Source organism: Nothobranchius furzeri, chromosome 3 (genome assembly GCF_043380555.1).
Source record: "Nothobranchius furzeri strain GRZ-AD chromosome 3, NfurGRZ-RIMD1, whole genome shotgun sequence".
In the NCBI taxonomy this organism is placed as follows: domain Eukaryota; kingdom Metazoa; phylum Chordata; class Actinopteri; order Cyprinodontiformes; family Nothobranchiidae; genus Nothobranchius; species Nothobranchius furzeri.
The window spans coordinates 61,067,529-61,089,443 of record NC_091743.1 but is presented as its reverse complement, the minus strand read 5'-3'; the positions used below and the strand labels follow the sequence as shown (position 1 = coordinate 61,089,443).

The window sequence follows — 21,915 nt, the reverse complement described above, 5'->3', positions numbered from 1 at the left end:
TGGCCTCCAATAAAGAATCCTTCCAATTTTGAAAACCTCCAGGCCTATTTAAAGGAAATGACTATATAGATGCATTTTAAATGCCTCTCTAATTATTCACAATTATACAAAAAACATTTCAGAAAAAATGATGGACATTGACCTTCTGGCTTTGAAGAATTTGATTTTATGTAAAAAACCAGACTAGAGAGAGAGACTAGAGAGAGAGAGAGAGAGAGAGAGAGAGAGAGAGAGAGAGAGAGAGAGAGAGAGAGAGAGAGAGAGAGAGAGAGACCCGTGAAGCTCAACGTAGTGACGTCAGCCACAACATGAGATGTTGGCGTCCAGCAGCAGGTTTTCTCATCCCGTTTGATCTCCATCTGCTTGTTGACAGTCTTCACAGCAGGAGTCACCACTGTTGCTTTTGCTCCACATGGAAAAAAGTTCACTACACGCTCAGTCGAGCCGTCGCTCACCGGTGGCTTCGATGGGGATTTTCCAGGTAAGTAAACAAAATGTGCAAATTTAGTTCTCATTTAGATAACCCAACTCCAGCCCTTTGTTTAAGCCGGTGAGCTATGATTGTTTAAGAATAGATACTATCATGAAGAAGACATTGAAAATCGCATTGTTTGCGCATTTACCAGGTTAATATGTAATTTCCCTTTTGACTTGGTACTAGGTAAGCATCGCTGGTTGCTAAGGTGCCAGGAGCGGTTGCTATGGGTGTAATCTTTGTGCTTGCACGTGCGGCTTTGCTCTGGTGAGCGGGCTCAGCCGCTCATTAACCTAAAGCCGGTCAAAGACGTGACTTTCTCTCATTGTGCACGCTTGACATCAGCTGGCTGTTGGAACTCTTTTGTGGAATATTTCATACAAATATAGGCAGTAAAATAATTCTTTACAGAAACCTATTTTATCTGAATGATTCTAAAATTAATTCAGGAATAAGCCTAAATGTTTAGGTGAACCACTCAGATTTGCTTCTTTAGATATAACTTGATGTTTGGAGTTCATTCCAAATAATTAGGGTTTACCTTTATTTAATTAAATCAGATTTTGAATATTTAACTTTATGTTAGTTTTAGTTTATTGTTCTGCACTCAGTTCATCATGTGGCACATTGCAACAAAGAAAAGGTTTGATACTTGATTGAATATGATTATTTACAGGTCCTTTAATCCCTTAATACTAAAATCATTAGATCGATGTTGAATACTATTGTTGGCCGAGTCTTGTGCTGTATGGAATTTGTGTGTGTGTGTGTGTGTGTGTGCGCGTGTGTGTGTGTGTGTGTGTGTGTGTGTGTGTGTGTGTGTGTGTGTGTGTGTGTGTGTGTGTGTGTGTGTGTGTGTGTGTGTGTGTTGTAAGAATTGCTTTAATACCAATAAGCAAGTTAAAAGTGTGTTTAGATTTTTTTCCCTTCAGCTTCTTTGCAAGTGTTTACATCCCCAGTGGAAATGGTAAATATGAGTATAACTGACACACAAATGTGTCATCTATGCAGCTAGCAGGAACTAGAATTAACTAACTAATCCTACCTTGTAATAATTGTATAATAGTCTTGCCAAAGGGTGTGTGTTTGAAATCAAAATACAATAGTCCGTGTAAAGCGCCGTGGCTGTAATCCACTTTAAGCCCATATGGCACGAGAGGAGAATGTTTTCCAGCTGTCTATTCAGCTTAAGGCAATCAGCGTCTGTGAAACATTAAAGGACTGTCTTTGCCCTGATACATTCTTTTGTTTTGATTTATGCAAAGAACAAATGCTGCTAGAAAAAGGAATTTAAAATAAATTTGTCACAATGCTAAGGATGAAGATAGTGTGTTATGGATCAAGAACACAAGTGCACTTTCAAAGGCGATGAGGAAGTAAAACAGGAAGTAAGGTGCAGAAGGAAATGTGTGTGTTAACATGCATCAACCATGACTGTAGAGTTTTAGTCTGAACTATCACTCATGCTGCTTAGTTAGCCAATGTTGATACAGGTCTATATGTGATGGGATTTAGTGACAGAGATGCGGTCAAGGAAGTTATTTTGTGTTGATCTTGAAGATGAATGATGGCACACAGTCGGTCCTGTTCTGTTCATCTGCCCAGACTCTAGTGATCGGTGTAGGTTTTTAGAAGAGCGGGCTCAAACTTGCTTTTACTGCCTGCTTTTTAGTGTTGAAACCAAAGAGATAATCAAATAGGACTAATTTGAAATGTCAGGAAAGTAAAAGAAGAACTTGACGTCTCATTGTCTGTTCTAAAGAGGAGATGCTATGACTCCAAAGGTGGTTATTATCTTTCTGAACCAACCTGGCCTGTTTAGTTTTGATACCGATCATTGTCTCATGAACAACAAATCTCCGCTGAGCCATGAAAAGGAGTTCTCTTTTTTACTGGCGATGTCTAGAGAAAAAAGGCTGAATTTGTTTGTCAGTAAAGTTAAAAAGTTTTGTGTTCATTTCACAGTAAGATTTTTTATGAGGTTGTTTTCTTTACACGCTCAAATATTCTACATATTTTTCTTCGGCTCAGTTATCTTCCGTGCTTTCAGAACTAGTTATACTACATCGTCGAGATGAATGCATGTGCCAAGCAAAAATAGTGACGAGAATACACACTCACTTCACAGTAAGCGTGATCCAGCAGGTGACTCACGTGTGTATGCAGGCATTCAGAGTATTACAACCATTTTTTTACTAAACGGCCTGGTTTGTAAACTGGAAATTCACAACATCTCATCTGATTATATTTTCATGGTGGTCCTTAGATGAAAAATCGGTTTGCATCAGCTGCATGGATTTCATCACTATCATCATGACAGATTTTCTCATGTTTCTGTTCCACGTGCCGTTGTGTTTGTGTGCCTGAACATGTTTCCAAGCTAACGCTTTGTTGTTGTGGGGGACGTTTGGTTATCGTTCTTCACTGATTACTTGTCAGTCAGACCATCTGGAGATGCTGAGAGGTCATCCTTCCTCCTTTTTCAACCACATTTAACCCACTCTGTAACTGTTTGAGCTCTCCTCTCCCATCCCTCCCCCTTCTCCTCACAGCGGCTCAGTGCCCTGCTTGCCAAAAGGATGATGAGCAGGGGCACGAGGCTGAGCAGGCTATCACATGCCATCTGGAAGGTCAGGTGAAGATGTGCCCTCACGTTCTTCACTCTCCATTTCATTTGAACGTATTTGCGAGTTAAGAAGGATTGTCGGATGGGGTAGAAAGGGCTTACCTTGCCTGGAATGACCGTCAAGATGGTTCAAGAAATGGAAAAAGTACATGTTTGGACATTTTCACTTCCCACCAGTTAAAGTGGCTTTAATAGACATAATTACCACTTCCCACCTTGGGTTTATGATTTGGTCAATATGGTAAAAGCCAACAAGGGTTGAAATCTTTACTAATAGTCTAGAGACTGCAACCTAAAACTCTAGATGCTTGATCTAAACCAGCATACACAATGGAGGTTAAGGACCAAGAGTTTAGAGTGCATCATGGAGGGTTTGGTCTGGCTTGTGGACCTAGCTAAGTAGTAAATTAGTTTAAGTTGAAAGAGCTGAAGCGAAAGGCAAACTTCTAAGAGACGTCCCTGTGATCTGTGTAATCTGTGTTGATCTGGTTGTTGGCAAACCGATTGTAAGACGTTGATGGAAGTGTGCCAAAGTGCTGAGAGAGCACAGGCTGTTGACAATCCCACCAGATGCTTTACGATGTACAACAGAAAAGAAGTCTTAACTGTCCAAAACAATATGTGCTTTGACAGGCAACATCTTAAAGGTGTGGTTCACCGAAAAAAACTTTATTTTTATGATTATTACTAATAATAATCAGTCAGTCTGAGATTTTCATGCAGGCTGAATATGAAAAGAGTCTCCTACACCTATCTCCTGCATTAGCTTCTGATAGACAATAGAAACTTTAGGGTTTGAAAAGTCTGACAGATCTGCGTCACACTGTCACTTAACAATTATGGACTCACACATCTTGACAAAGAAGGCATTTGTTGGTTTAACGTCCGGCAAACAGCAGATAACGTCTTGGCTTGTAAAAGCTAACTAGTAGCATTAGCGACTCCACCACATGAGCAGAACTCCTCCAGGCTTGTGTTATTTGTGATGAAACAACATCAACATTGCAGAGCAAACAGAGTCAGTGATAGAGTCGTGCTGCTGTTATCCGATCTAAGACGAGATGTCCAAATATCAAGAAGAAGGCTCCAAATCCTGTCATCAGAAGCTGCTTTCTTCATTCAGGTGCATCTGAGCCCCCCTTTGTCATTACCAATTTCACAAAATTCATCTGAAATGGAAGAGTTTTCTTCAAGCTACACTGAAGTGGACGTGGTTGTCTCTGGACAAGAGGAACATATCGTAAACCATTTACAGTGGGTATGGAAAGGATGTCATGTTGAAAGATAAACCTTCAGTCCAGTCTGACATCCTGAGCCCTCTGGAAAAGGTTCTTGTCCAGGATGTCCCTGTACTTGGCTGCATTCATTGTGCATTGTATCTGCAGTATTTGATTGAATTTAAAGTTGAATCAGTTTATTTTAAAGGTAAAAGTGTTTCAGACCAGATATCTGCAGGGGTGCCCAAGCCTGGTTCTGGAGGGCCGCTATCCAGCAGGTTGTAATTTAAACCCTTTTCAACACACCTGAATTCAATCAGCAGGTGATTAACAGGCTTCTGTAGAGCCTGATGCACTGTTGCACAGGTGATTCAACCACTGAATCAAGTGTGTTGGAGCAGAGAAACCACAAAACCTGCTGGATACCGGCCCTCCAGGATTGGGCACCCCTGCTTAGAGTTACTGACAGAACACTTAAGGTCAGAAATCAAATTGCATGTGTCACACATCACTGAAGACAACAACAAAAACAGGCCTGCAGTTGCCATGTTCACTGATCCATCCGTTCTATCGCCATCTTTAGCTGTTAACCATGCACACAATAAGTTTTTCTCTGATTGTTCCAGCCCCAGTGACCAACTCAGCCACTCAGCTTCTCCCTCTCCAGCACTGCTGCAGACCTCTTTTCCTGCCCCAGGATGCAGTGTAGTGACATTCTTGCCAGCACAGGCAGACTGTCCTAATAAGTTTCGACGCTGAAGAGCTTACAAGGTAACAGCTTGCCAGGGAAAGGCAGCTGCTGTTTCCTACACTTCTCAGCTTTCTTGGGGGTGGGGGGACAACTGCAGGATGCCATGGGGGAAAAGTGGCTCTGCTGCCCTGCTGCTGCTCTGGGGCAAAGCTATCAGGCAGGCCAAAACCAGGTAGGATTAGACTTATGCTTGCTCTGCTTGGATTAACAGTTACTGCAGATTTTACTAGATTTAGAGATCACTCAGAGTTTTTTTATATTTTAATTAGATGAGACATATATTACATTTTTGCTTTTTGGAGATTATTATTTTTTTCATCTGTGTTTGACTCTCATTTAACAATGTACCTCCCCGGTCTTCTTTCTTCACGTAACAAATTCAACTGCACATGTAAGAAAATTGTCGCATTTTTTTAAACAAATGTCTTTTTCTGGAATCCATTTTTTTTTTTTGTGTGTGTTTTCTAGTTGATTAGTGTTTGCTACAGCTACAGCTGTTCGCTAAGGCTACCTGTGTTTTTTCTTTCTGTAACGAGAACGAACACAGACGACTTTATGTGTGTCCATTCTTCTCTGAGTGCATGGCTTCCTGTTGTGATTGCAAGATCTATTCAACTCAGAGCAATCCTAAACATGCTGACATTTTCAGCTGTGCTTTTTTAAAATTAGCTTGAAGCATGTGGTTTGTCTAGAAGCTGAGTTCTCTTTCTATAGTCTTATAAGGAGTGGAGCTAGCAAGGTAAACTAAGGCAGTTATTTTCATTAGGGAGAAGCCTGGGGGCGGGCTCAAGGGGTTTTGTGTCACTGCTGGTGATGTTTCTGGCATCATGATTTGGGTTATGAGTCTGATCCTTCTACTAAACACAAATTCATATTTCAGGGTGGTACTTTGATCCTGCATGGTTTTTAAGGTGCTTTAGTAAAGTTAAAGTCCCATTAGTCATCACACACTGGTGAAATTCATCTCTGCATCTGACCCATCCCTGTGGGGAGCGGTGAGCTGCAGCTGTGGCCTTGCTTAGGAACTATTTGTTGGTTTAAACCTCCAATCCAACCCCTTTTAGCTGAGTGTCAAGCAGGGAGGCATTGGGTCCCTTTGCTAAAATCTTCAGTATGATTTGAACCCTGATCTCCCAGTCCCAGACCACTGAGAACTAAAGATTTATCTAGCATTTTCCATGAGGATGGATCTCACCTCCCTCATCCTTGGGCCAGCTTGCCTCTCCAAACGACTGGCGGCACTGCGTAGGGATCAGCATATTGCCCAGGGATGCTTCAACGAGTGATGCATCAGCAGTCGGTTTGGATCTCACGACTTTCGGATCATGAGTCTAGTGATCTAACCTACATAGCCACAGAAATCTTTGGAGACACCAGGGATTGAACCTGGGTGTCATACATGCAAAGCATGCACTCTACCACTGAGCCACATCCCCTTCCACTATCAATAGAATTGGACTAATTTGGCTCTTAAAACTGCAGAGGTTAAAGTAACTGGTTAGGTGTTGGTAAGCGGCAGAGCTAGAAGCCCTTCCTTGGAATACTTATAAAGTTTTTATTGTAACAGACAGAACAAAGACATGATGTTTGAATTCATGTGTTTCTGTGACATTTGGCTGAACGCAAGGCTGTGCACCAAATTAGTCAAACTCCTTTAAAGGTTCCAGATCAAGCTATTTTATACCTTTAGGAGCAAAGGTAGGTACGGTTTATGAACAAATCTTACCAAGATATCCACTCTGGTACGGTGGAGATTGTCTGTGACATGACAGTCAGACTAAAACATTTATAACTGCAGCGATTAAATCAAACTCTTCAGATTAGCAACTCAGAGAAAGTGGGCGTTAGTGGCCTATACTTCCAGAGGAGGTGGGTTTCAGATCTGAGACTAGCTTCATGGGGAGGAGAAAGGTCCGATGACGTACTTCGTTTCCATCCTCATGTCTGCAGGTTTTTACCTCAGAATCAGAAAACTTGCAGCCGAGAAACGAAAATGCATGAATGCAGCCAAAAACGGGTTTGTGAGTCTTTTTCATGAGGACACAACAATATCACATGGCAAAAAGCTCCTATAAGTGGATCTTCCGTGATATGGCCCCTGTAAGTGTCTGTTTTTACATCATCAGTTGCACTGAATGTGACATGAAATAATGGAAATAAATACTAGTGAAAGTAGGTGAGATGGAGTGTGTGTGTGTGTGTGTGTGTGTGTGTGTGTGTGTGTGTGTGTGTGTGTGTGTGTGTGGCTGTGTGGGTGTGGGTGTGTGTGTGGGGGGGGGGGGGGTTACAGGACTGCTCACAGTCATTGTTGACAGACCAGTCACGCTTGTGAAACTTGAGAAACTTTCACCTTTTCATTTAAAAACTTCCCTATTTTGTTATCGCCATCTGTTTTTTTCCATTTTCTTACATGGGAGTTATCAGTTGTCCAGGTAGACAGAATTTTGTTTAGTCAGCTTTTATTTCTACCGTTCTACTCCGTTATTTATATGCAAAGACAGCTTTTGTTGAGCTTACGACATTCTTGTTAGAACCGGAGAGGCACTGGAAGTCTGTCACACACCTCGTTAGGGCGTGTCCCCTCAGAGCACGGGGGAGGGAACAGGTGAGAAAGGTTTTCATAGTAAGAGTGTCATCAAACTATTCTAAAAGCTTGCATCACTTCCTTTTACAGCTCAGAAAAATCTGAACGACTGACAGATTTAGCTCACTCTCACATGGGATCTAGCCACAGACTCTGAATAAAGCTGGTTTGTGTGCAGGACTGTAATTCTCTGATTCCTACAGCTGTGTGGAAATGGGAGGCAGGCAAGAGGTGGTGTTGGGCATGCAGTTTCAACAGTCCCCATTTATCCGTTTTAACCGGCATTCAGACTTTAATCCAATAATGCGGGGCAGGCGTTTGAAATCATCGAACTACAGGAAGAAGTCTGGGTAGGTGTTTTTACTAAATTCTGTTTTTAGCTTCATGGATGTTTTTGGTCAAGTCTGATTTGTTTGTTTTTAAAGTAAAGTTGAGTAGACGACGGACGGACGGCTTGTTGCTGGTTTACAGTTTAAGGTGTGTCGTCTGTTTTTCCTAAATTTGGTCTGATTGTGACTTTAAACATTTGCATTGTAGGATACTTGCTAAACTTCTGGTTTTATGTTGTTGGCACATGTCGGGTCTTTGCACTGTTGTCATGATCCAGTAAATGAATCTGTGCTCTTCTCATTTTCATATCCTTTCATCAGCAGGCTGAGATCTGATCTGGCATTGCTAACACTTTTCTACTCTTCCTCTTGAGTATTTGTTTGTGGAGCTGATGAAGGTCACTACCCTGCCTGGAGAATTATCCAAATCTTCAGGCAATCAAAATAAACGTTTATTCCATTGTTTAATAAATAAAATATTCATAAAACTTCATACATCACCTGTGGAAGACAAGATAATACAAAGTCAGTCATTTAAAGTTGAAATGATTGATTTATGTAAAGAGCATGTATAACTGACATTCAGCTGTTATCTAACAAGATGTCTGCTGGCAGGTTCCTAAGTGTGAGAAATTCTGCGGCTTTGTCTGTGAGGCATTCTGAATCTGCATTACTTTGAGTTTCCTGGCCTTCTAAAAATAATTTTAAATGTAGGAATCTTTTCATGGCTTATTTTCACGTCCGTATGAGTTAGAGACGGATACATTCAACCGATAGCAATTATTTTAAATGACTAAATTAAGGCAAAGATATTCAACAGACAGTGGTGTGTGTGTGTGTGTGTGTGTGTGTGTGTGTGTGTGTGTGTGTGTGTGTGTGTGTGTGTGTGTGTGTGTGTGTGTGTGTGTGTGTGTGTGTGTGTGTGTGTGTGTGTGTGTGTGTGTGTGTGTGTGTGTGTGTGTGTGTGTGTGTGTGTGTGTGTGTGTGTGTGAGTGAGAGAGCATGTTTGTTTCTCTGTTAGCAACACACCTCATGTTTACTTAGACATATTTGAATGAAACTCCCTGAACGTTCTGCTGTTGTGTCCTTGGGCAAGACACTTAGTCTGCCTGCTGGTGGTGGACAAGAGACCGGTGGCGCCAGTGCTCGGCAGCCTCGCCTCTGTCAGTGCGCCCCAGGGCAGCTGTGGCTACATCGTAGCTCGTCACCACCAGTGTGTGAATAACTGATTTTGTTGTGAAGAGTCTTGGGGGGGCTGTAGAACCCTAGAAGTCGCTATACATAAACATTTACAAAAGTTAACCTAATTCAAAATGGCTGCCACAGCTGATTGGCGTTGGCTAATACCAAATGACTAAAATGTACAGAGACTGAGCTAAAATGTTTTAGGGATTCATTTACACCTACTCGGACTGGTAGCGTGAAAACTTAATGTTGACCAAATGATTGTAACTTCGTCATTTCTAAGTTTAAGATATTCATTTATAGCCTCTATCCCACCAAAGAACGCTGATGCTGGGCTTTTCATTTATTCTGCGTTAATTTACACTCAGACAGATCTTACTCTTTTTTTCATAGTTGTGTTTGTTGTTTTCAACCGTTATGGTTTTGTTTCCATTGGAATAAACTGGATCAGCTGTTGGAATGTAATCATGCTGGTTCACAGAACTATGAAACATGGCAATGCTTTTTACACAATAAATTTGTTTGTTGTTGTCGGACTTACTTCATAGCTTTTTTAGAAAAATGACAGAGTTGTAAAACAAGGGCCGTGGTGTTCTTTCTGCAGCAGTAGCACACCTCGTTGTCCGCACTAAGGTTTATTTATCAAAGCCTTCTGTCCCTTTTCTGCATTATTCAGCTCTGATGTTTAAGCTGCAAACTCAACACATTTTCAAATTCAATTAGATTAAATCAGTTTGAGATGTTTTTGCAGTTATTTCTAAGTGTGATTAGAAAACCAAAAGTTGAATGATTCTACATAAGATTAATGGGAATAAAATTGCTCTTGTAAAAAAGACATATTCATACATTATTTTTCTTTTACATTGTACATTGATTAAAATAATAAACAGACCCGTGTGCCACGCTGTAAATGGTTATTTTGTTTTTTCTGGTTGTCACTTGACTTTAAACGACTTTCAGTAGAAACTCAGGATCTCATCAAACCCCCACCATAAAACTGGTTGAGCTCTTCTGATCAGATCTTGCTTCAGCTGACTTACAGTTGTTATGTTTATGGGAACATCTCGAAGCACAACGGAAGGAATGCTGGTTATTTTCTTGGCTTGGATACTTCCAGCACCTGTAGTTTTATTAGGCACCTTCTCTTTCTGCAATGACGACATCATCATTCCTCAGAAATGAATCTGGTGGTTTGTTTCTGTCTTTTTGAGATTTGCTGACTCAAAGAATGTGACTAAACCACTGTTGTGAGTCAACAGACCACTTCCTGTGCGTTTATGTGATCGCTGAAGTCACATTTTGGCCCTTTGACGTCTGCCAACTGAATGTGTCCCATTGTTAGCAGAGAAGCAGAGGGATCTGACACCTACTCAGGAAAAACAGACTACTTTTATCACCTGTGAGCACATAGAAAATGTATGATTTATTAGTCTAAAACTTTCAGTTGTACGTTTCAGATTGTATTGTTGGAGGGTTCTGTTATCAGAAATGTTTTGGTGGGTGGAGGGGGGCGTCATCCTAAAGATGTCATATTGTTACAGTGACACCCAGTGGCTGTTTTGGGTACTTTTCCTCCAGGTCCCATTTTCCAAGAACAATAGACCCCCCCCACCCCCTTTGTGTGTGCTCCCCATCTCTCTCCTCACACCGGTCCTCCCTTTATCCCGCTACTTTTGTCTCCATCTCTCCAAGCCGATTCATCCATCCATTCCCGCCTCCATCTTCATCGTTCCTTTGTGTCTTTGTGTTTCTGCTCATTTGTTTGCATGCATGCGTGTGATTTCTTTACGTGTGTGTATGTCTGCACCAGAGATCCCAGCCCCACCGAGATGAGCGTCGAGCCCTGGGCCAGCCCACAGGACCAGGCAGCCGCTGAGCACACTTACAGACCCCACTCGCTTCCCTCCCAGGACCAGGAGCAGGAGCGGCACCCCGATAAACAGTGTCTGGACTCCTTCTGGAATGAGGTTGAGACCATCCGACAGGGGAGTGGTGAAGCAGATCTTGACCACGGCAGAAGACACTCCAGAGAGTCAGAAGGTAATTAACACACACATCCAGTGTTGTTTCTTTAGGAATGGAAAGAAAGGAGAGAATTTGTGTCCTCAAATGCAACAGAGATCCTTCATTTCCTTGAAATGATTCATTCACCATGGCAGTATCTCAGGTTTCTCATGTGGCAAAGTACTCATCATCACCATAGCAACACAATCAAACACTAGAAGATTGAAGGATTATCAGGGGGAGCAGACAATGATGAATGCAGACTCGATCGGATGTTAATGTGGTTTTCAGCAGATTTTTTAAAAAGAATCAGAGGCACTACTTTGTATAAACAAGTCTTCTGTGTGAAAAGAAATGGTCTAATGTGTTTTTACTGGATTTAAAAAGCTTAATATTGATTATTGGATGTACAGGAGCCAGAGTCTGCATAGTCATAACTCCTGTAGTTGTAATAAAGTCTCTGATGTAATGCTGCTCCACCCAGGCTGGCTGGTGCAGCTCGTGTACTCTTGTTATGGGAGGGTTCCAATGGAATAAACACATTTTTATGTGATTGTCAGTGAGAAAAAAATGAGAGAATTTTTTTTCACCCAATACTTCTATAAAAGTTCATATCCTATGACTGGACTTTATGTTTTCTATTGTCATCTTTAAGCAAAGTGAAAAAGGTGATCATGTGAAGCTATAGTTGGCTCAAAATTAGAAGTAATCCAGTAATTCTAGATTATACTTGTAGAGTATTTTAACATTCATGATTTTTCTGCTCCTCTACACGATTCAGACGGAGACCAGGAGGAGCAGTGGCTAACAGATGCTGGATTATCAACCCTTATCAGCGAAGATGGCGAGGATGTAGACAAGGCGGTGCTTCTGTCCACTCTTACTCGGGCGCAGGCTCAAGCCGTCCAGCGTCGACTCGACTCCTACACGATATCTCGCCGTCAAAAGAACAAAACGCCACCACGTGACGTTCGAGACATCTTCGACTCTCCCATTTCTGCGGTTAGTATGAGGAAGTGTTGCACACAGAAAATGCCATTCTTGAGATTGTTCTGATGCCCCAGGTGTTTGTTTTTATCACTACAGATGACATTTTACATCACAGCACTTCAGTTTCCTCCTAGGAGATCCTGTTGGTTTGGGATGGAAAAAACATGTTTAAAAAAAATAAAAGAAACAGAAATAAAATGTCTTTTTCCCCAAGTGATGGCCAGAAATGAGTGAAGGACTTTCTGTTGTTTCCTACAGCAGGACTGACCTCCAACTATAAAAGCAAGTCCCACTTAAATGCCAGGCTTTGTCCCCGAGCTCTGCGTCTGTCAGGACACAGAAACGCAGCACCTCCGATCATTATCAGTGTCTTATCAGAGGAAACACCTTGTATTCCTGTGTGTGTTTGGTTAGAGGAAAAGAGGAAAACACACTTTATTCCCAGGAGTATTTAAGAAGTGATAATTTTTTTATAGCTGTTTTGATGGGAAGTTAACAGGCCTCCTTCTCTACAGACCTTGCTTCCAGAGCCTCATTGCAGTGACGACCTCAGTATGGCATCGGTTGCTAAATCTCCTCTTTCAGGTAGGAGTTGCTTCACCTGAATAAAAATTAAAGAGCAAGTTCACTGAGAAACCTTTTTTCACTTGTTATATTTGAATTAAATTCAGCGCTGGGCGGGGGAGCCTGCTCATCATCACCCCAGCAGAAAGGGGCGAACTCTAGGAACCGGTGATGGTTGTACCCATTGTGCAGCAGTACCGAGACCAGAGTGAATAGTGTGTATGGGGAGAGTGAGGGGAGAGTGAGTGGGTATCTAGCGTTCATTTTTGGAAGTCTTAGGTTGTATGGGCATGTGTGAGCATGAGGGAGGGAGTGTGTGACTGTGTCTGTGTATGACTGCATATGACAGGTTGGGTATTGGACTCTTCCCCTCTCCTCGGATTTCTTGTGCTACTACACATCTTCGCCTGCCCTCCCTCTGCCTGATTTGGTGTGGGGTGTGGTGCCTTGGTCTGCCTGAGTGTTCGCAGCTCCCGGGTCAGGGGGTTTTAAGATATTTGGAGTGTGCCTGATCGATACCGGTGGCTGCCTGGTGGGATCTGAGTCCCTGTGCTCTTTTGGGTCCCCGGAGGGGCTGGTCGCCCCTGGGTCCTGGGTCGCTGGGTTCCAGGCTCGGCCGGCTTGGGGGTGGGATGCTGCAGGCAGGCCTGTGGGCTTGCCACTGATATCTCCTGGGACTCTGCCGGCTGCAGGTTGTGGCCCCCCGGGGCAATCGTCTGCGCCTCTCGAGAGGGGGCTGGGGCTTTTCTAGTTAGTCTCCCTGGGGACCCTGCGCTCTAAGGCAGCTCCTGGATCTCTGGCACTTGGAGCTCCCCCCCCATCTCCTACACATCTTTGGGGGACAGATCTGTGGCACCTCACACTCTCTATTGGACGCTCCTATAGAGAAACCTTACATATACAAGCACATGAACGCACAGAGCTGCTCACATGGTGCTCTCATAAGTATGGACTTGGGCACGTTCAACACATGTCTTAACCCTCCCACTGTCTTCATGGGTGACCCCTCAAAGAAAGTTGACCATTGAGCAGGACTGATGGTTTATCCCTTGAGGTCCACGTGGCAGGGGTGAGGAGCGAGCACCACCTCACCCCTGCCACGTGGACCTCAAGGGATAAACCATCAGTCCTGCTCAATGGTCAACTTTCTTTGCGGGATGTGACATCAAAGCAGAAGCTTTGATGTCACTTTGTCGCTTTGATGTCAGGTGTGACATCAAAGCAGAAGGTTTGATGTCACACCTGAGAGTAAATCTGTACGGCTTGTCACCAGCATTCAGACATGTTTGCTTCACAGCCAGACAGGCCATGGGGGAAAAAATAAAAATACTAATGAGTAAAACTCCAAAGGCTGCCATTTTCAGTTTTAAAACAAAAAAAAAAATGGAGATAAAAATGGTTTCCTCTTGATATCACTGCAGTGGCTGTAGTTGTTCAACAAAAAGTTTTTAGTCATCTGATTTAAAGTTTTACGGAAATCAGAAACTTTAACTCCAACACAAATCAGCAGGTTGGTTTTTGTTACTGATGAACTCTCAGAGCGCCGTGTCCTTTCAGAGGAACTTTTATCTCAGTTGTTAGAAACGGATGATTATTTGTTCATTTGGTAAAAATCTGATGTGTCATCAGAGATAACAATTCATGGAACATTTACTCTTTATCTTAATTCTTTTGTGCTCCCACGCATTTCATCAACCATCACTTTGATTTCATTTTGACACGTTTTCTGTGAACTTCCTTCATTTGAATAATTTACAACTTTTTGCATCCATTCAGCCATGACTCTGGAGCATCAGCGAGGCGCTGCTAAAGAGGAATTCCTCATCACGGACATCGCCTACTGCGAACAGGCTGCCATCTTCCTGAAGCAGGCCAAATTTCCACAGAATAACACCCAACACAAGAAAGAAGACGGCACCCTCCCCGTAAGCGCCATGCCGCTGATGACTGCAAATCTAAAAGTAGAATTTTAATTAAGCTTCAAAAGGAAATGCCTGCAATATTTCACACTTGATTAACTATAGATTGAAGGCCACAAATAGATTTGTCTCTAGCTTAGCACCTTACATACGTTAACTTTTAATCCCATTTGCACTCATGAAAAATAAAGTAAACCCTAAAACCAGCTGAATAGAAACAGGAATAATTCTGTTTTCAGCAGAGGTGTGGACTCGAGTCACATGACTTGGACACGAGTCAGACTCGAGTCATTATTATAATGACTTCTGACTTGACTTCAAAAAATCTATCAAGACTTACGACTTGACGCGGACTTGAACGCCAATGACTTGCGACTTGAATCGACTTGCATCTGTTGACTTGATGATGACTTGAGCATATTTGATATTTTAGCACAAAAGTGGCATGACATGGACAAAAATCATAAATCATTCTTGGTCCTGGGTTTGATCTTGTACTCCTAAATCCAGCAGCACTTTGTTTATAATCAGTTTCAGCTGCACTTCCTGCTTGTTGGAGCAGCTTTAAATTTAAATTTTGCTTTAAGAAGCTTCACTTCTGGAATTTATTCATTATCATTGTCATTAAATAGAAGTTTGACAGATGGCTTCATTATGACTTGAAAATGCAAAATTAAGGACTTGGACTTGACTTGGACTTGATTGTCTTTGACTTGGACTTGACTCAAGACTTGACTGGAAAGACTTGTGACTTGTGACTCGCAAAGCAGTGGCTTGGTCACACCTCTGGTTTTCAGACCCAGTTTAAAGTGCATCAAGTTTAATATCAGTAAGTATTTTTAGCCGAGGGTCAAGATGGATTTTAATTATGTAAATTTGACACAATTATTTTTACACTCTGCTCTGTGAACTTGATTAGATAACCGTTTCACAAATGTTGGGATTAGCTCAAACAGAGTTGTTTCGTCTCAAAGTCCAGTTTCTATTTCTACCTGAAAAGCTCTGCCCTCATTAAGGAGCTGCTAATAATCGGTGTTTATGATGGATGCGATTTCATCCTTCGTGTTATTCATCACCCATTTTTTATGTTTCTAATTTTTAACGTGTCGCCTTCTCTTCAGCGGGTGATCTGCCCCAAGTGTCGCCTCGGAGTGACCCGGATTCAGGATCTCTCCCATGCTGACATGAAGAAGGTGCGCCAGTTGGCTCTCATCGACATGACGGCACTGTGCGACATTTTAGAAGTGGATGTGAAGCGGCACAAAACAGGAAAGAGGAAAATCCCAGGTGGGAAAGCATTCTTGGAAGAAAAGGTTAACACATAGTTATGTGAGGACAAAAACATTTCAATTCAGATTAAAAGAGAGATCAAAACTGGTATTTGAATGTGTGATTAGTTCTGCACAAAGCACCTTTCACCCACACAGGAAGTGATGTCACCCATGATACAGGATGTTGTTGAATTGTTGCTGTTTGATCTTTTCCAGAAAGTACGCTTTTTGGCGTGCCGCTGGCCACGATGCTGGAGAACGATCAGAAACTGAAGCCAAACACTTTGATTCCTCTCTTCCTGCAGAAGGTGTGTGTGTGTGTGTGTGTGTGTGTGTGTGTGTGTGTGTGTGTGTGTGTGTGTGTGTGTGTGTGTGTGTGTGTGTGTGTGTGTGTGTGTGTGTGTGTGTGTGTGTGTGTGTGTGTGTGTGTGTGTGTGTGTGTGTGTGTGTGTGTGTGTGTGTGTGTGTGTGTGTGTGTGTGTGTGTGTGTGTGTGTGTGTGTGTGTGTTTCTCAGACATCACATGAAACACAGTAGCATTCATCTGAACTACATCTGTTCAGACTTTGTGAAACGCTGAATATTTGTTGGATTCTTGCCCAGTTTGAACATGAAAATCCACTTTAGGTCTTCAAATACAGACAAACAAAACCCCATCATGCTCTGGGGGTGCAGCACTTTGACCACACCCTGTGAGCAGCAGCAGTTACGGAGTCCAACCAGCAGAGGCTGCAGGAAACTCAGAGTTGCTCACATCTGATTGTTCTCTCTACAGCTGTTGACATTTCTTGAGAAGAAAGGAATGGATTCAGAGGGGATCCTGCGAGTTCCGGGATCTCAGTTCAGAACAAAGGTACTGTTTAAAAACCACCGACAGACTTACCCTTTTCACAAGCTGAATGACATTCAATAACTTTTGACTCTTAAATGTCAGAAACATCATAATAAAAATCTATTTGCTTTAGGGTTTAACTACAGCTGACATTCAGGACAACACGGTCCAGAGACACTAAATCAATTGTGCTCTTTAGCTTTGTTTTATTTAATAAACTCATAATAAAGTTTAATGAAAGCAGCCACCAGAGGGTGCCAGTGGGCAATAAAAGGAACAAAAAGATCAGATGGTGAGTAATTAAGCTGGATCAGATAACAACAATAAACTCGGACTATTATCATTATGATTATCTTTTCACTAAAAACAGCAAAAAGTGTAATCCAAATACATTTCGCACCATTAAATACTAGTTTTTAGTTTGTTTTAATTGATTTTCACTAAATATTAACACAAGCACAATGAGTGTTTCTGAGGATTCCAACAGAGACGTTTTCTGTTAGCTCTGACATCCAGCTGGACCTGTTGCTCTGCATGTCTGTCTGATTTAATGCCCGACTATATATACAAGAGTCTCATGGAATGAGCGTACCACAGCCAAGAGTCTAGCGTTTCCATAAAGTGAGTTTGACCTGCAGAAACCGGAGTGTGATGGTATTTGTCTCACCTGTGTTTATTTCTGTCAGTGCCGCTCTCATCATGTTGTTTCATTAATCATTTGCTTTTATCTAGAAAGATGAATTTAAGTAGGGGGTGTTTCTGTGAATGAACACATGTCCACTTGTTGGCTGATTGTAGCAGAGAAGCAGTTTCGGGAGGATGATTGTTAGCACGTTGCTTTAAAAATCTCATGTTTCCTGTTTTCAGGTGCTGCAGGAGAACTTGGAAACAAATTTTTACACGGAGCGTTTCAGCTGGGATGATGTCAGTGCCAACGATGCTGCTGCGCTGCTCAAGAAGTTCATCCGGGACCTGCCTGAGCCGCTGCTCACAGCGGAGTACCTCAACACCTTCAGCTCCGTCAGGGGTCAGTCGAATATCCTCAGCAAATATTCTCTTTAGAAGATTTTCATGCCAGTTTCTTCCTTTTTAGTCAAATGTGTCAAAAGATGGCATCTGAGATCCTCAGCAGTTCAGCTTCCATCTATTGGCCAAATTTCCTGACTGCTTATCAAGGTTCAGATCATAATTACCAAAGTCTCTCAGCAGCTGTGCTGTGATTTTTATATCTTTGGTTTGAAGATGAACATGCAGAGGACCTCCGAAATCCATTGCTAACATGTTTCATCACCTCCATAAATACAGAGACACAGCAGACGAGAGGGTCAGCTGTTTGTGCGTAGCTTCACTTTAATAAAGGAGCAGATTGATATTAGTATCATGTGACTGATGACTGTCTGATGTAGAGTTTGTGAGGAGGATCAGCAGCGTGATGAACGACGCGTGACCAGAGAGGCATAAGCTAACAAACCTAATGGCCACCGGTCACAATGCCATTAATCATTAGATATCCCATTACTCTTAGTCGCACGCAGAGGAAATGAAGTGTGTGTGTGTTTTCCGCCTTTCTCACATTGTTTTCTTCTTCAGACATCACAGAGCTGAGACAGAAGCTTCACATGCTGAACCTGCTCATTCTGCTGCTGCCTGAGCCCAACAGGAACACCCTAAAGGTAGAAAACCCCTGATATTTTATGACCCAAATGCACAGCATTGTTGCAGAACAGAACTAAAGGTTTAACACCAGAATATTTGGAACAGATGAAGGCTTTTGAAATTATTTTACTAGAAAATCTAGATCCTGTGAAACTGCAATTGTAGAAAAAACATAATTGAAACTATTTACTTGGATATATTTCCTTTTTTTGTTGCTGCTTGTTTGAAAATTACCACTGTAACCTACAATAAAATACTTAAATTCCACTTATTCAGAAAACTTAAAGGTGTTGAACACTCGTTTAGCTAATATTTTTGCAGCGGTGTCTAGTAGGAATGCCTTGTGAGTCGTACAGGTCCATCTGTTTCAGGAACAGAATGCCTCATCAGAGGGGAACAAGCACAACAGGATTTGGAGTCTTATTTCCTGATATTTGGACATCTCACCTCTGATTGGATAAAAGCAACTCTACCGCGCTAACTGTTTACTCTGCATCAATGTTTTATCTCTACAAATAACACAAGCCTGAAGAAGTTCAGCTGTGTGGTGGTGCTGCTAATGCTAGCAGTTAGCTTAAACTAGCTGAGAGGTTCTCTGCTGTTTGCTGGATGCTAAAACAACAATGTGACGTAGATCTGTCAGGCTTTTCTAATCCTAGAGTTTCACTGTCTATTTTCTATCAGAAGCTAATGCAGGAGATGGGTGTAGGAGACTATTTTCATGTTCAGCCTGCATGAAAAACTCAAGTGACTGATTATAATCAGATGTAATAATTAGAATATGGTTTTTCAGTGAACCACCCCTTTAATAATCACTAACTAAACAAAGCATTATTTTATCCTACAGATGATAAAATATTTGCCTTTGTTTGCATAAAACTTTAAATAAATGACATGTAAAAACAACTGACTAATTGTTATATTGCATAAACACACACACACACACACACACACACACTACTGTACATTTCATAAGGTATCACAGCTCATTTTGACTCTTAATCCACCCTCTAAACTCTACTTTGTTTATACAATCCCTTATTTTGGTCGTGACTCACTCTTCACCAGCACAGGTGTGCAGTCGGCTCCACTTTGAGTAACTGGTAGTAAAAATGCCAGCTGAACTCCTCACGAAGACTCCAGTGGAAGCAGCAGAAACATCCTGTGTGTGAATAATTCACTTTGTGATTTCTGTGCTTCATATGAACAAACTCCAACGGGTCAATGTGTTTCCTCTTTTCAGGCTCTGCTCGAATTCCTCAGTAAGGTCGTTTCCAGAGAGAGGAAGAACAGAATGAACCTGTGGGCTGTTGCAACCATCATGGCTCCCAACCTTTTCCTCCATAAGGCCGTGCCGATCCGACTGACTGACGGACCGGAGAAAGGGCAGGTGGAGAAGGCAGCTGATGTCATGAGGCTCCTTATCCGGTACCAGGACCTGCTCTGGATGGTAACTAATAACTCACAGGTTTTTTTGTTTGAATCTGTTCTTGGTTGGCAACATTCATAACAAACATTACAGAAATGAATTGAGCAAAAGCTGTAAACTATATTAAAACAAGACATCAGGAGGTTCCTCTTCCTGGTCCAGGAGCCTAAAGTGTTTAGTCGCTGTGAAATGTGTTCAGCATTCTTCTCGGTGATTACCAGTGTGAAGCTTTGCTAATCAGCACCTTGTCATGTCTTTTGTCTCTCCAGATCCCAAATTTCCTCGTGAGTCAGGTGCGCCGGTTGAATGAGAACAGTAACCGTCGTTACCAGTTCTACGATCGCCGCTTCAAGAACCTGCTGAAGAAGATCCAACCAGAAACCAGAGAAAAACCTGAGAAAATCAAATCGGAGGTGAGGTGAATGGAGGAAAAGTAAACGTAGACCTCATGAAAGTCGCCTTTAAGAAATAACTATGAACAAGAGATCTAGTTTGCTATAAAATCAGTCAGCAGTTGAGTTGTTTGGACCTTTTATAAGCCTTCCAACTGCTTTAGTGTCGTTATGCTTTATGAAGTTAAAGTTTCTATTTGTGTGTGTCCTGTAGATGCGTCGCTCAGTGAAGGTCCAGGTTGGAGATATAGTGAGCGGCTCGTTGGAGTTTCACCTCAACATCAACTCTCGAACCGCCGACCTCCTCGAACAGTTTCAGCGCCAGTATATCCGCAGCCCGGCAAATGGGAAGGGAAAAATGAGAAGGTACACTACTTCAGAAGCTCTGAATAAAGGAACTTGTCAGAACTTTCTAAACGTTAAACTTTTTATCCAAACTAAAACATCATTAATGTTTTTATGCGTCCACAGAAACGGCTCCGCGGTGTTTCCGGACTGCGCTCTTTACGAGGTGGGCGGGAATATCGGTGAGTTTCTCGGCTCTGATGTGTGCGTGTCTTTCTGCTCACTGAGCTGATGGAAGCAGGAAGGTGAAACGAGTTGTACATCTGCAGTTATCAGAGCAGAGAAAGGCTTATTAGACACGTCTGTTCACTCCCATGAGCACAGCACCTCGTCACTTTACGGGAAAACTTCAAACTTCGTCTTTTGTGCTTTGTAATCAATCATAGATCAAAGTTAAAATGTGTTTTTTGATCTTTTCTTTGTCTTTAGTAATGGAGTATTTGGGATTATAGTTCTGCTAGTCGACCAGAAAACTCGCCGACGTCTCAAATGTAAATCAGTGAGTGATTACTCGTTGTGTTTCTTCAGGTGAGCACTGTCTGGACCCGGACACACACCTACTGGACCTGTACAACAGTAACCCCACTGGAGAGTGGATCATCAGGGTGAAATCGTACGGAGGCAGGGCGCCCTGACCTAAAACTTGTGGGACAGGGGACGGACAGATTGAGGAACCCGTTTGAGAAGAGACATAAAACCACTTTCTGTCCTGTTCATCCTCGGAGCAGCAGGGAGGCAGACGGATGAAACGGAAACAGATTTGTGGAGAATCTGCCAGGAGCAGAGCCCAAAAACCAACTGGCCTCCGTCTCTCCTCCTCCTCCATTTGTTCATTCCATCTTCATCTACCATCTTGTATTTTTCCTCCCCTCCTCGGATCATCATCATCGGTTTCCTGCGTTACTGTGGGGCCGCGTCGCTGTGAGCAAAAAGCTGCTTACAGAGAACCTGCTGCACAGAATCGAGGAGAGAGACGGTGAGCGCCTCGCTGGTTTCCTCTGAAGCAATCATCTCCAACCACAAGTGAGCAGATGGGGATGCAGAGCACCTCTGGCTATTCCGACCCCCTCCACCCCCACCTCACGCCAGTTTCTGCTCCAAATACGCCATGTCTTCCTGCTTTGGGCCTAATCCTACAGGCTGCCTGTACATATTCTACACAAATTGATATTATCCAGTTTAATGAACATCAGCTGAGGTTCATTAGCTATCAGGAGCTGTTGATTTAAAACAAAACAAGAGTTTAGACCATTTCCTGGGTCTGATTTTTTTTTCTGTCATTCATCCAGCAGTGTTACAATTATTTGATTTTTAATATCAATTATTCACTATTATTTCTGCTCGTTT

At 42.4% G+C, this 21,915-nt stretch overlaps 1 protein-coding gene and 1 non-coding gene across 5 annotated transcripts; one reads left to right on the top strand and one right to left on the bottom strand.

Moving 5' to 3' along the window:
- Positions 1–283: 283 nt before the first annotated feature.
- On the top strand, positions 284–21,341 carry LOC107385347 (rho GTPase-activating protein 40). 4 transcript variants are annotated; one of them, XM_015959171.3, is made up of 15 exons: positions 284–481; positions 10,978–11,207; positions 11,953–12,173; positions 12,677–12,746; positions 14,502–14,650; positions 15,766–15,931; positions 16,132–16,223; positions 16,690–16,767; positions 17,614–17,773; positions 18,337–18,419; positions 19,646–19,852; positions 20,101–20,244; positions 20,438–20,589; positions 20,695–20,750; positions 21,097–21,341. In XM_015959171.3, exons 1-15 carry the CDS (start codon positions 309–311, stop codon positions 21,201–21,203), a joined length of 2,088 nt encoding a protein of 695 aa, XP_015814657.3. In that variant the 5' UTR covers positions 284–308; the 3' UTR covers positions 21,204–21,341. The 4 variants fall into 4 exon arrangements, with proteins under 4 accessions (XP_015814657.3, XP_054608132.2, XP_015814659.3 ...); XM_054752157.2 differs by lacking the exon at positions 284–481 and adding an exon at positions 4,956–5,089; XM_015959173.3 differs by lacking the exon at positions 284–481 and adding an exon at positions 5,096–5,241.
- trnaa-ugc (transfer RNA alanine (anticodon UGC)) lies at positions 6,435–6,505 on the bottom strand. The gene has a single exon. It is a non-coding gene; the product is annotated as a tRNA-Ala (tRNA).
- Positions 21,342–21,915: the final 574 nt, after the last annotated feature.